The following is a 13,752-nucleotide window of genomic DNA, read 5'->3' as shown; positions in this document are numbered from 1 at the left end:
CAAACAAAGATTAAAAACAAAAGTTTAGTGTGTTTTTCAAGATCACACACCATGTGCGTGTTCAGTGTAAGCAAACATTCACCAAATTCCCCTCTTAAATTTGCTTTTCACAAGTGTGTTTCGTGTTTTTCATCTTTGTAGACTACAATGTCAACGTTTGAACATGAACTTAAAGTTTCCCGAAATTAAAGCATTCACACTGCATACTACTGTTTAATATACTTGTAAATGCATTAATACAGACAAAGAAAAATGTCGAAATTTTTCAGGGTCAAGTTTTGCTGAGTATATAATCTGGTTTCATTATTGAGTGATGGGATATGCTAGCAACTACTCTCGAGGGGAACCAAGGTAGGACCACAAGGGAATGGCGTTGGAGGACGTAGTTCTAATTCAAATGAGGACCCCCACTACAGCCAGGCAGATACAGACCATGTATCAAAAATCCAGGTTGCAACTACACGGTCTTCCAAGAGACCTCAGCATAATGGTAAACCAATAAGGTCGAATCCTCTCTGGCGAGGTGATAACGTCAAGAATAGGTCCTATGGGACTGAAACATGTTCCACGTTGCCATCAAAACTCAGGATAAGGCTTCTGATGACATCCAAGTTGCAGTAGGCAGCTGGGTCACGCATCTTCTTCCTGTTGATCAGAGGCATTTTCCTCACAGCCTAGGGAACTATGTATGAGTTCAAACTACTGATGAGCAAGTGCATAAAAGATAAGTTTGGAGTGCCAGTGAAGTTGAGGAAGTTGTGAACGGAGATCGAGTGTGTGCACAAGTCTTACTTGACACGGGAGCCCTTGTGTCCACTATCGGCCAAGCCTTCCACCAGCATCACATATCCGACCTACATGTACCAGTACATCCTCGATAATCTCCAGGGTATACGTTACGATCGCCCTCCACTATACCCTTGTTACGGTTAATAATTGCCCTGAGAAAAAGGTTTAAGAGTCCCCTTTGAACCAGCAAAATATAACACAGACAAGTCTAAAATATTCAATAATATATTGAGCAAACAATGAGCAAGCTACAATGAATGACAATACAGATATTTAGTACAATGCAATTGAGTCACAAATCTAAAGTAATGGGTCACAAATATGAGATATTAAATCACCAGAGTCTTGTCATTTACAGTGAGAGCAGATATTCTAATTCAAGGTAGCTTCCTAAGTCAGTAGACAATCGGTCTTGACGATGTTGACAGAGAGACGACGACGGTAAGCAGGTGACGGCAGAAAGATGTACACAACTCCAGTGATATGAAAAGTCCCGTGTAATTCCGTATGTGTCAACCCAACAATCAGCCTTTATATATACTGACAGTGTCTAGAACATTCTTTATCCACTCAGAACATTCACGAATCATGTTGAACATGCGGCATGACAAAACAAAACGAAAAAGCCAAGGGAGGCAACTTTGGAGCGCTATCTCAAAAGGTGTACCGCTAAAAAATAATATTGCCATTGAACATAAATGATGCAAGATGTGAGCCGCAACCCACACTCAAAACTTTAAATATTGTGACCCATAATAACTATCATTAACTCATGAAAGCCGAGAGCCGCACATATGCGACACATTTATTATCTTCTCACAGCGAGAGCCGCGCATGTGAGAAAGCACCTTTTATTGAGCGAGAGATGCACATGTGTGTCCTACTTTTTAAAATCGCACTGTAGCTATTATTTCAACCAATTTAGTAGTACTGATAAAATATTATCTTTTCGTACGAGAGTTGCTATCTTAAGTGTTAATCAGAAGAAGTATTTAAAGTGTTTTGATAGCAATTGCTAATCATTATCGTAGGCTTATACAGCGTTTGGCAAATGAACACAAGTCGGCGAGAAAGGGGATTATGAGATGTTTTGTGTGTCTGGCACTCTTCATTGGGAGCGGATACTAAAATGCTTCTTACGCACATTGATTGAATTAGATGTAATGGTTTAAAGGTTATTGAAGATTATATTTTCTTCAACTGCCTAAAAAATAGGAAACAATATGCGAAATTTCAAGGACATACAAAAAAATTCAAACACAATAGAATAGTTTGAATTATTTTCTAGGTATTATTGCGTTGTCATGTTTTATAACGAATCGTAAACACAAATAATTATATATCCAAGCTCGAATAGATTAGACATAAGTTACTAATTTAAAGCTTTCTAAATTATAACTATATATTTTTCATAATCTAAAGTTGATAATGTTACCTAATGGAATATAAAGTGATAACTCGCGTCTTTGCATTGAATATATATACATGTCAGTGTTATTACAACAATGTCATCATTTACTACGTTTGTTACAAAACACAGTAAGTTGGTAATTCAAAAAGTATTATCTTAAGTTATTACATGTAAACCATACATAGGTATTGCAAGCATTTTTTTTGAAGCTGTTGAAAGTTTCATGTTTATTTGAATTGTCGGTTTTTATGCAATTTACATGAGCATTGTTTTAAAACTTTTGTATTTGATCTATGTAATTATCTGATCCGCTGTAATTATCACGTGTATCAATGAACTCAGTCTCTATTAATCCATCGTCAATAAAAGCACGATAGTATATCAGTTACGGTATCGATACACATGCGTATAATCATTCAATCAGATTACAGTAATGAGATAATTGAACACCTCTTTCGACCTTGAAATAACAGCCTCCGGTAGAATGCATATGTAGTTACGCCCTTGTTGAAAGGTTTGTCTCGTGACAAGTGTAAAATAAACAGATGCGATGTTATATCATTGGACAACCTGCTTTATGGAGTCACGCCCCCCTTTGTAATGCTAATGCATACATGCACGTCTGTAATCTTATGAACCTCGTTTACATTCAATATAAATATAGGCACGCCCATCTTCATAAATATTTGGGGGGATTAAACTGCAAGTTTATACATTGTAATAATTCAGTATCGTGTCACTTTTTTAATTCTATAATACGTGTACTTTAATTAGGAAATTCGTTCGTATCAAGGTGAAGATTATATTTACATGTACAGCAAACCATTATGTTTTATGTACTAGTTGTGTGTGTAAAATGTAGATGAAAATAAATACTATCTCTACTCAATGGTTGGATTTCAATCACTTTGTTTTACTTATCGAAAAACACTAAAATGTGTTTTCGATCTCTGAGATCTATCTTCTCCTATTTGCCTTATGTGTATATTTCATAGATCGTTACGATTATGGTTGTTTGCAATACACGAACTATTACATGATAGCTTGCGTTGATGAAGCCGAAACCCAGCATATCGACTGTCAACGGCATAGCCAATAATCAATCTCTATCCAGCTGCTGAGTGACCAAACGTGATCTTCAGAAATTTCGCCCACGGCCCATCACCTGTCCCTTCCTCTGTGATACGATTGGTCACAGATAACAAATGATCAGCCTATATATTGAACAGTTGAGGTGCCGAACGTTCTGTTCGGGAAATTTGATGACGCCCTATCACATGACTCTTTGTTTTATGTCTATACAAGGAATCTGTATTATGCAATTTTTATATGTATGTTCGTATGATAACGTATGTTTTTTTGCATTAAATCTAGATGAAACAAAGTGCCAAGCTATGAATGTGCTCTATGTTAGTCACAGACTAGCTTAATAGTACTTTCCTTGAAATATTCAGTATACACTAGAAATGTATCGGAAAAAACGCTAATATCGTATAGATTATAAAGAATGTAAGTAAATTACAGTATGTCATTGTCAATTTGTAAAATTATATCTCCTAAATTATATAAAAGAAAGAATTTGTTTATGTATGTCTCTCTCTTACATACAAAGAATATGTTGATAAAATATAAATGCACAAGCCGCCAAAGGTCTACAATACTGACTGACTGACTGAGTTTGGTTTTACACCGCTTTTAGCAATATTCCAGCAACATCAAGGCGGGGGGACACCAGAAATTGGCTTCACCCATTGTACCCATGTGGGGATTCGAACCCGGGTCTTCGGCGTGACAAGCCAACGCTTTAACCACTAGGCTACCCCACCGCCCAAAAGGTCTACAAGAGAAACTTGCAATAAATTTACATATACCCTGGAGATTATCGAGGATGGTACCAGTAGAGCAAATGTAATCTATCCTTCAAGTAGTTAGTGAGTGAGTTTAGGTTAAGGCCGCGCTCAGCAATATTCCAGCTATATGGCAGCGGCCTGTAAATAATCGAGTCTGGACCAGACAGACCAGTCATCAACAGCATGAGCATCGATCTGCGCAATTGGGAACCGATGTCTGACCCCCTGGTCTCGTTCGTCGCACCTTACGACATGCATGGGTTACTGAAGGTCAATATTCTAACCCGGATCTTCAAGTAGAGTTTGCTGATGGTCAACAGTTGCAATACCTTGGATGTATCGAGGTACCCCTCTCTGTCCCACACATGAATAAAACAGAACAGAGTTGTCTCTTCTTCGTAGTCCCAGCTTTACTCACTTGACCAGTATGCTTTGAAAACACATGGAACTCACAAGGGGAGAACACAATAACATATTTCTACAACAAGCTAATATTCATACTCCATGGCACTTAACGTCTAGGTGCATGACCCTGATGGAGGAGGATTCAGTTCGTGATATAACTTCGAAGTAAGGTGTCATCTCAATTTGTTCTTCAAACATTTATCGTGTCCTGTCAGTTCCAGACTCTTGCTGGCAAGTCAGACAGATGTTATCCTATACAGATGTTATCCTATAAAATTATTGTATCAGTGTCTACATATTATATGTACAAATGGAATGGACATTGACGACACAATTTCTTTAAAGGTCACATGCAATGTAAGACACAACTTTGCAGATTCTGATACCTTTCGGTATGGACTTACCGAAACAAATCATCAAAAATGTAAATTCAACTTATAAAGTTGAAAAGTAACGCCATGAAAAAAACCCGCGTGAAATCGGAGTTCAAACGATTCACTAATTTTGTGAAAAGTGGTTTCAACAGCTGGGCTGCGCTGCGCTAGACTGCGCTTATAGCACATGCGCAGTGAAATAGGTTCGCGCAGCTTGGAAGCGGGATGTCCGGTGAATACTCGGTGAAGGCTTTGGTGTGAGCTGTTTTTGTAATGTTTTGTTGATATTTCACATGCGCGAGCTTTTTATATGTTATGACAGTAGATTACCGATTTAACTGTTTATATAATTTCATTTGTCTATTTCACCAAACGTTCTTCTTACCGAGTCACTTTCTCAGTTCGATACTTAAAACCAATGTCATTATTTAGCCTTGACAGAATTTCTAACTGTGATATAGATATGTCGTTGTCACAGACAAAACTCAATGTCTGTTTTATTGACACCTATGTGTCTGCCTGCCTGTCTGCTAATGACAATATTTAATACACATCTTCGATCACTGACCACATGGAATTTGAACTTAACACCTATCAGGCTATACACCATAAACAAACCGCATTGATTTATGGCCCGAGTTCTGTCTCTGTCACATTACATAATTACACAGACAGGCAGGTGTGGTACCTTGTACACATGACATGTTATGATGTCTGTTGATTGCAAAATGTTATACACAACAAATGAGCATGTATTTACAAAACCCAAGATCTCTATATATACACACATAATGAGCCGTGAGGACACATGCAAATGAACCAGCCGTTACACTTGAGTGCTCACCCACCCGCTCTGACTGGGCTCGGTATCCCGGCTGCTTCGTTTCTTGGGAAGTAAACACAAGTACAAAATATTGCACTTTTGATTTGCGATTGTACGCTTATGATTTTGTTTATATGTTTTTCATAATCAGCAATTTATATTATAGGTCATGAATAAGTGATAACTGTGTTTTAATTAGTTTTGATTTTTTGGTTGCATGTGACCTTTAACAAGGTTGGAGGAGCTGAAATATATTATTCCTTCCGTTTAACTCCTAATTGATGTCACACTCTCTAAAGTGTTCTTACATCAGTATCATTTTGTGCAAATTAAATTAATACATACACTTGTAGCTTAGGTGTACTTTATTCATTGCTGAAAGCAGATATGGAAGTGCTACTACATGCCAGTGGAGTGAGTGAGTGAGATGAGATCGGCAATATTGCAGGCACATCGTCACATCGGCAATATTGCAAGCACATTGTCACATCGGCAATATTGCAGGCACATCGTCACATCGGCGCACATCGTCACATCGGCAATATTGCAAGCACATCGTCACATCGGCAATATTGCAGCCATATCGTGACTATAACAATAACCCGGGCCCATGCCAGTGGAACTCATATCCATCAAAGTAATCGTTGATGTTACAGGTGGGACAACATGAACATGTTGTTTTATTTTTCCCATCAAACACTTATGATTAGTGAAACACAACTGCAATTTATTTGTGAAAAATGTTCATAAATCAGTAGTGGGAAAATGTACATTTTACATTGAAAATATATACATTGTAAGAGTATCACCTATGTACATGATGTTTGACAACATCATAGAGGGGACCTTTATCCTAACTGTTTATACACTTCTTTGAGAAGAGATCTTGACATTAACACATGTTGACATACATGATCAAAGTTATGCAGTGTTGCTAATGTGAAATACAGATTGTCGCTATCACATTTATAATAATTCCCTTAGAAACTGTGCACATCGTGTGTAATATCTCGAATGTCTGTCAGAAACACAATCGTACCGAGGAAGCAGTGCAAACCGCCTTGCTGATAACAGATGAATGCTACAAATGAAATTCACAATTCACTATGTATGAATTCTATATCATTCAGCAATTGAGTTGTGTTCCCCGAGACACACTGAGGCGAACAACTCCACTGAACACACACAGCTGTATTGATATATTTCCTGTTATATCAGCTTCCACATTTGTTTCGGATCAAATATTCTATGGCGATTTTCCTGGTTGATAACATATTCTTTGTTTATATTGGATGACGAAACATTGAATCATATGTAGTTTTCCTGTAGTTTGACATTCCAGATACGATTGAAAGCAATGTTACCTGAAGGAAGCGTGCAAAGTCGTTGTCCAAACTGGCTGGTGAAATACTCATAGTCATAACATCAAAACGAATATGCATTTGTTGGTAAGAGCATAAGTGTTGAATAATATTAATAAAATGTGTCTGACGAGACACCCAATATGACAAGTGTCGTAAAACAGAAGCAACGATATATAAAGATATATGTTTGACTACTCTAAAAAAGATCAAACCAGAAAAAGGGAAAATAAATTTGTCAACTATATATACAACAGATCTGACATATTTGTCATCTATATATACAACAGATCTGACGTATTTGTCATCTATATATACAACAGATCTGACATATTTGTCATCTATATATACAACATATCTGACATATTTATCATCTATATATACAACAGATCTGACATATTTGTCAAAGACAGACAAGGGTGAGTGAGTTTAGTTCTACGCAGCTTTTAGCAATATTCCGGCAATATCACGGCCTGGGCTACCAGAAATGGGCATTACACATGCGGGTAATCGAACCCGAGTTTCGGGTACCACTTGGCTACTCCACAGCCCCACAGCACCACAGCCCCACAGCCCCACAAAAGAAAATGGCTTACGCCCCAGTCAGCAATGATTGGATATTGGGCACGATATTTAGGGGTTAAGTAAATGAGTGTTTGCTCGTTGTTTGTCGACGCGCTCAACATTATTCCAGAGCCTGTAAATAATCGAGTCAAGACCGGACAATTGAGAGACCAAAATCATGAACATCCATCTACGCAGTAACGACGGGCTGACATATGTCAACCAAGTCAGCGAGCGCTACCACCCTATCCCGTTAATCGCCTCTTACGACACGCATGGGTTGCTGAAAAACAGTTCAAACCCGACTGTAGAGTGAGTGGGTCGAACCGAGGGTCGACAGACCGTGTCTGGACGGAGCGCAGTTATGATCCACCAAGCCCACGATTCCTGAGTCCCTCCGTTTGCAGTCCCTTGGGTAAGCGAGGGTTTCATTAAGTGTCCGACACACTGGCTGCTCCAAAACAGTGACTCTTCGTCCATTTAGATTTCACTATACTCACTGTTGATTTCTACACTATCTGCAACACCAATATGTTTTACCATATATACACATTCAGTCCATTTTCTTTCTACCACATTTCGCACAAACAAAATGTTAGTCAGGAATAGCAACCTAGAGATAGCCGAGTCTGACACTCGACCAATGGTTAATGTTATGACAACCTTTTTACGCACCTCAGCTATAATGATGCACAATCAGCCAGGTCAAGGTTTGTTCCTAAAATGCCTCACTTAGGCACCCATTCCCGCTTTACGGGAAGGTCTTAAATAATCTAGAATGGACCAAACATTCCAGTGATTGCCATGCAAAACATCGACCTGCGCGATCTGTATACGACATTATCATCCATGGCACCGAGAGAGTGAGTTTGGTTTTACGCTGCCTTGTCAGCAATATTCCAGCAATATCACCTCGGGGGGACACAAGAAATGGGCTTCACACATTATACCCGTGTGGGTCATCGAACCCGGGTCTTCGGCGTGACGAGCGAACGCTTTAACTACTAGGCTTACCCAGCGTTCCTGTTACCGAGCCTGGCCACTCAACATCTCAGTTGCCAAATGAAACTTGTCACCGACCAAGACCAACCCGAGCTATATTGAGCGTATAACAAACAAATCCTGGTCAAACAGTACCGTATTCCACCGAGAAACAGTACCCATACTCCATACGTCAAACATAATTTGCATATTTCCTCCGTGTTTCCGGACTTGTTTGGTACAGCATACAGATCGGCAACGTTTACAACACCGTCTACAGCAGGATGATGTTTAGGAGTCTTGTCTGGTACGGCGTATAGATCATCGGCGTTTACAACACCACCTACAGCAGGTTGGCGTTGAGGTGCCTTGTGTGGTACGGCGTATGGATCACCAACGTTGACAACACCGTCTCCAACCGACTGCTGTGTTGTTGCCTCATCGTCGGTCTCCACAGCAGAATGCTCTGGCTCACCCTCCATGGTTCTGTGTACCAGCGCGTACACATCTTAAGAGAAAAGGCATAACCCTACTGAATTCAATGTTCGAACACATTATGTTATGGTCCAAAATTTCTACACTGTTATTAGGATCTGCCCTGTTGTCTTAACTGATTGTCGTGCAAATACATTTGTATCATGGGGTACAAATAATTCTTTTTACTATTTCGTATGTTCGGTTGAACATATAATCATGGTGTTCCGTTAAGTAAGAATATACAACTAACACGCCATATTCTCACTGCAATTACTGAACCTCCCAGACCAGGCAACACTCCATGATCACCACTCGAGTATACCAGCAGATTGGTGGTAAAGGGCAGGAGACGACAACTGTAAACACTTACTTGTTAAATGTCCCATGTTGTTTAGGGGTACATTATGGTTTCTAAAAGAACAACAATTTCATTTATTTTTCTTTCAAAAGTTATTGATGGTTGCGGGGTTTCAACACTGGAATATATTAATATATACAATGATAACCAATTATTACATGTGACATGTGAATTGTACAATTTAGCCCAGTGATAGTTTCCCTATTTTGAGTTTCAGTTTTCAACACTAGATGCGACATAATTGATGAAGTGAATGACTTCGTATGTCATGAACTTAATTGTCGTTGGGCATCACCAGCAGCCCGAATCAATATTATGTCTTTCCGGATTCTGGAATAATGATTCTTGTGAATCATCTCTGTTCAGGGTTGTTGAAACAACAAAGTTATACAGAGCTGACGATCAATTCACTATATTATGCCACTAAAAACTCGTTTGTGGGGTAAGGAAAATCAGTGTAAACATTAAGAAGAGATGCAACTTGTACTTATTATGCCAGACACTAATATTTATAAATGTCCCCAACAACGTTTCATTGGCAGGTAGCGTTTCGCAACAGTTCTGAATGGAAGAGTTAACTATTGTCTTCTGACCAGCTGTGTTAACTCGCATTTTCAAACCACTGCAATGAATGAAACATTTCATTTGGTATAACATACTCTTTACTTGAGGTTGTTACCTAAAGAACGATCATATAGCCATTAGTGGTGAAATTTAAAACCTGACATGTCACACGTACAGTGAGACGACTGACGCTTTACTTACGTTGCATTTGTTGCTGTTTCCGGTACCTCGGCACCATTGTCTGCGTCGTTGACAGCTGTTAACAGAATTGATCATCCATGAGTTTTGTTTATTGTATCAGTCTTGACATATCAGTTTTCCTGAGATATGTTTTAATAATAATGCGACTGTATTAAAAGCTTGAATAACCAATTAACAGTTGTATAATGCTGACCTTCATAAAACTGTACATGTCATATAACCGTTATATTGTAATGAATTTTAAAGAGCGATAATGAAATGACTTCGCATGATGCTAAATGATTGTAACGTGTAACGTCCGTCAATAAAAGAGGTTCAGTTACTTTGTTTGGCTTTCCTCCTTCTTCTCCTCCTAACACAACAGACACACGTAACGACGATAGTGAGGATGACGGCGCCACCTCCTGCACCAGCCGAGATGTATATGATGTCATCTTGAAATGAAAACAAGAACTGGGCAAAATTCGGTCATTGAAAATGGCAAAGGTATAATTGAGTAAGTTCTGTTTCTATAGTTGCGAAATCAGGTTTGAACAAATATGTGAAATCACAAATACAATGTTATTATTAAACGGGTTTTATTGTATATCTATTCATACGCAGCGATATTATGTATAACTGTTCAAAACGCAGTCAGTCAAAGCTAGACCATGTCTCTGGGGATCAAGGTGACTTCAGAACTCCAGTAGGGTTTCCATCGTCACTATAATTACTGGTAGTTGTATGGAATGCTTGACGGTATATACGGTGCTCAGATGCATACTGATATGTACATAAACAGCAGTTTTATGTTTCAATCATTTAAAGAAAACCATAAAGACATGCTAAGTCTATAGAGAAGCTATGCTATGACCTATGACCATATGTATTATATATATGGCTGAAATATTGTCGATGTGACATCAGGTTGATTATTATATTCATTGTAATGTTGTAATATCGTATATACTGATCTTATTTACTGTATCTAGTACATCGTTATGCACAATCGATCTCTCATTCTTCGTATTTATACTCTGCCAAATACATGTGCAAACAAATTGGAGCAAGCTCATAACGGGGATTAATTATATTAAAATAACATTGATTATTGATTGCTTCACCAAATACACATGTGACTCGCTGACAAGCGTAAGTTTAACCGGCCGTGGTACCTTGGTTATTGCTGTGTGTGTCTGGAGTCGTCTTTCTTGATGTAGATATTCCCAACGTTGTTGGTGAATCAGTCAGTGATGAAGTCGACTCAGAGGCAGAACCTGAGAAGTCTGTATTCATATCTGATGACGAAACATACATTTGCATTTTGAATACTTCAACAACTGTACTTCACAGTACGTTTCAGACATCTTGCAGACATAAAAACTACATCGCGTGGGTAAGATATGTCAGATGAATGCTACATATAGCACTGTCAGATACTTACTGCTAAATGGCTAACGTCGACATGGGTGTACATATGTAACTAGCATCAATAAAATGTGTAATGCTTAAATAGGAGATAGACATTAGTTTAACTTGCACGCGACTACCATGAGTACTGTGGACGCTTGTGACTGATGTTACTGGATCAGTCAGGGGTGAAGCGGACTCGTAGATTGTTCCTAAATAACACGAAATAAAACATAAATAACATAAAGTAACTTTGACACGAAACACTCATGAACATTCTACTTTAGGTAACCGCCTCCGGGGTTCTGTTTTGATTGATGTTCGGATATATATCTCCACGTTTTCGAAAGAAACAGCTTATTTTCGAACAACTTAAGAATAACTTGGTGTAAATGACTGACTGACTGAGTTTCGTTTTACGCCGCTTTTAGCAATATTCCAGCAATATCACGGCGGGGGACACGAGAAATGGGCTTCACACATTTTACCCATGTGGGGATTCGAACCGGGTCTTCGGTGTGACGAGCCAACGCTTTAACCACTAGGATAACCCACCGCCCCTGGTGTAAATGAAGGGAATGGTATCAATACAAGTAATAACGGATGTATACATCAGTATTGGATTATGTACAAGTCATACAATGATGCGTGAGGATAACAGGATACGTGTGTTTAAACAAGGAACATGTGTACATGAAATAGAACAGGAGGTCACACCTGGCGTAAGGTTGTTACTACTTCTGAAGTTTTGATCTTTACATCTCCACACGGTCCCAACTTCAACGTATTCAGTTGTAGTTAGTGTCAGGTTGTGCTGGAAGGTAGTACAGCTTACACTGACACCCTTTGATGTGTACAGGTCATAACGATACGCAGCAGTATTGTCTGTAGAGTTGGGTGGGTGAATAAAGCAGTCATTGTTTGTAGTCAATATATTCAAAACTCGAGCTTCATCTCGAAACCATGTTGTAATTGACAGGTTGATGGTAGTGTTGGCGGCACTGCAGACCAAGGTGACATTATCTCCAGACTCGACCTGAGTGAGTTCTAGAGGAAGACCACCTGCAACATTCCAAGACACAACGAGTATGAGAATCAGTGAAACACACGGGTCGTGATTTTCTTACTTTCTCATTATTTACCCAATCAAGTTTAGCAAGGACATACAGCTTGTATAGGCTGTTGTTTTTAAACGATTAAATAAAATTTCAATCGAGCCTATAACATGCAACTGATTGCAATTTTCAAATGATTAACTCAAACCCACTTCTGTTTTGTGTGTAAGCAATCCATCCTAGCCACAACAGAGTAACCGGGTAAATCCTGATGTCCATGCTTCCATTACGTCCAGTACACTCTTGTCTACTGTATACAGGCGTTGGTTGATGTATTCCGAATGAAGAAACTTCACACGAAACAGGTACGGAGTAACACTATGAAACCAAAGCGGAAACACATGGCAGCTTACCTGTGTGTGAAATACACCTCGATAACGGAGGTAATGGGCAATCCACAATCAGCATCCGCTCTTGAGTAATTGTTTTCCTGGTTTGGAAATTGATGAATACATGAATGTCACATGAGCACATGTGTTTAACACTGCAGAGAGTTACGTTTACGTTCTAAAGAGCGGCCAGTTCGTCTGAACAGGAGATTTACCGCTGTACCTTTGCCATTGGAAATGTACTTGTACATCTCGTAATAGAATAATTAGGGTTTCAAATGACAACGGTGCACAGCATCAAGAGATATACAAAATTGGCGTTATGATCATTTAACCGTTTGGTGACACAGCGACGTATGTTAAAGATACAATCTGCCGTAACGTGTGCATGCATCTTACACTCAAAATCAGACTGAGTGCTATACAAATGCTGATGGGTGTCATAGTAGGGTATCCTCTCATTACCCCTACATCCCATTACCCCTACAGCTTATAACAACAAAGTTCACGGTCCAATGCACTGCTAATCCGCTTCCTGTTACCTGTTACCTGGACAATGGACTAGCCCAAACACATGAACACAAGATTTAATGTTTTAATTTATGGATTCAATTACACAAATAAATGAATATAATGCACAGATGTCTTCCTGGTCGTGACATGAATATGAGCAGCAGGTCATGTTAACTTTTTAATGTTAATTTTTGTCTTTAAAACAAGTCTCTATCCCAATTTGAGGAGATGGCCCACAGCGTCAAGGA

General features: G+C 38.9%; 1 protein-coding gene and 1 long non-coding RNA gene across 3 annotated transcripts; both read right to left on the bottom strand.

Moving 5' to 3' along the window:
• Nucleotides 1-545: 545 nt before the first annotated feature.
• Nucleotides 546-10,215, bottom strand: LOC124269677. The gene is made up of 4 exons (XM_046704715.1): nt 10,159-10,215; nt 9,406-9,446; nt 8,738-9,066; nt 546-674 (listed from the first exon to the last, which is right to left on the bottom strand). Exons 2-4 carry the CDS (start codon nt 9,419-9,421, stop codon nt 546-548), a joined length of 474 nt encoding a protein of 157 aa, XP_046560671.1. The 5' UTR covers nt 9,422-9,446; nt 10,159-10,215.
• Nucleotides 10,216-10,479: 264 nt separating this feature from the next.
• LOC124269698 lies at nt 10,480-12,592 on the bottom strand. Of its 2 annotated transcripts, none has more exons than XR_006896581.1 (3): nt 12,265-12,592; nt 11,313-11,759; nt 10,480-10,592 (listed from the first exon to the last, which is right to left on the bottom strand). It is a non-coding gene; the product is annotated as an uncharacterized LOC124269698 (long non-coding RNA). The 2 variants fall into 2 exon arrangements; XR_006896583.1 differs by lacking the exon at nt 12,265-12,592 and having other exon boundaries at nt 11,313-11,435; nt 11,688-11,994.
• Between the last annotated feature and the right edge of the window lie 1,160 nt (nt 12,593-13,752).

This window comes from Haliotis rubra, unplaced genomic scaffold (assembly GCF_003918875.1).
Source record: "Haliotis rubra isolate DU_JTF1 unplaced genomic scaffold, ASM391887v1 Scf1016, whole genome shotgun sequence".
Classification (NCBI taxonomy): Eukaryota; Metazoa; Mollusca; class Gastropoda; order Lepetellida; family Haliotidae; genus Haliotis; species Haliotis rubra.
The sequence above is the reverse complement of the archived record's forward strand: the minus strand, read 5'-3'. Positions and strand labels throughout refer to the sequence as shown.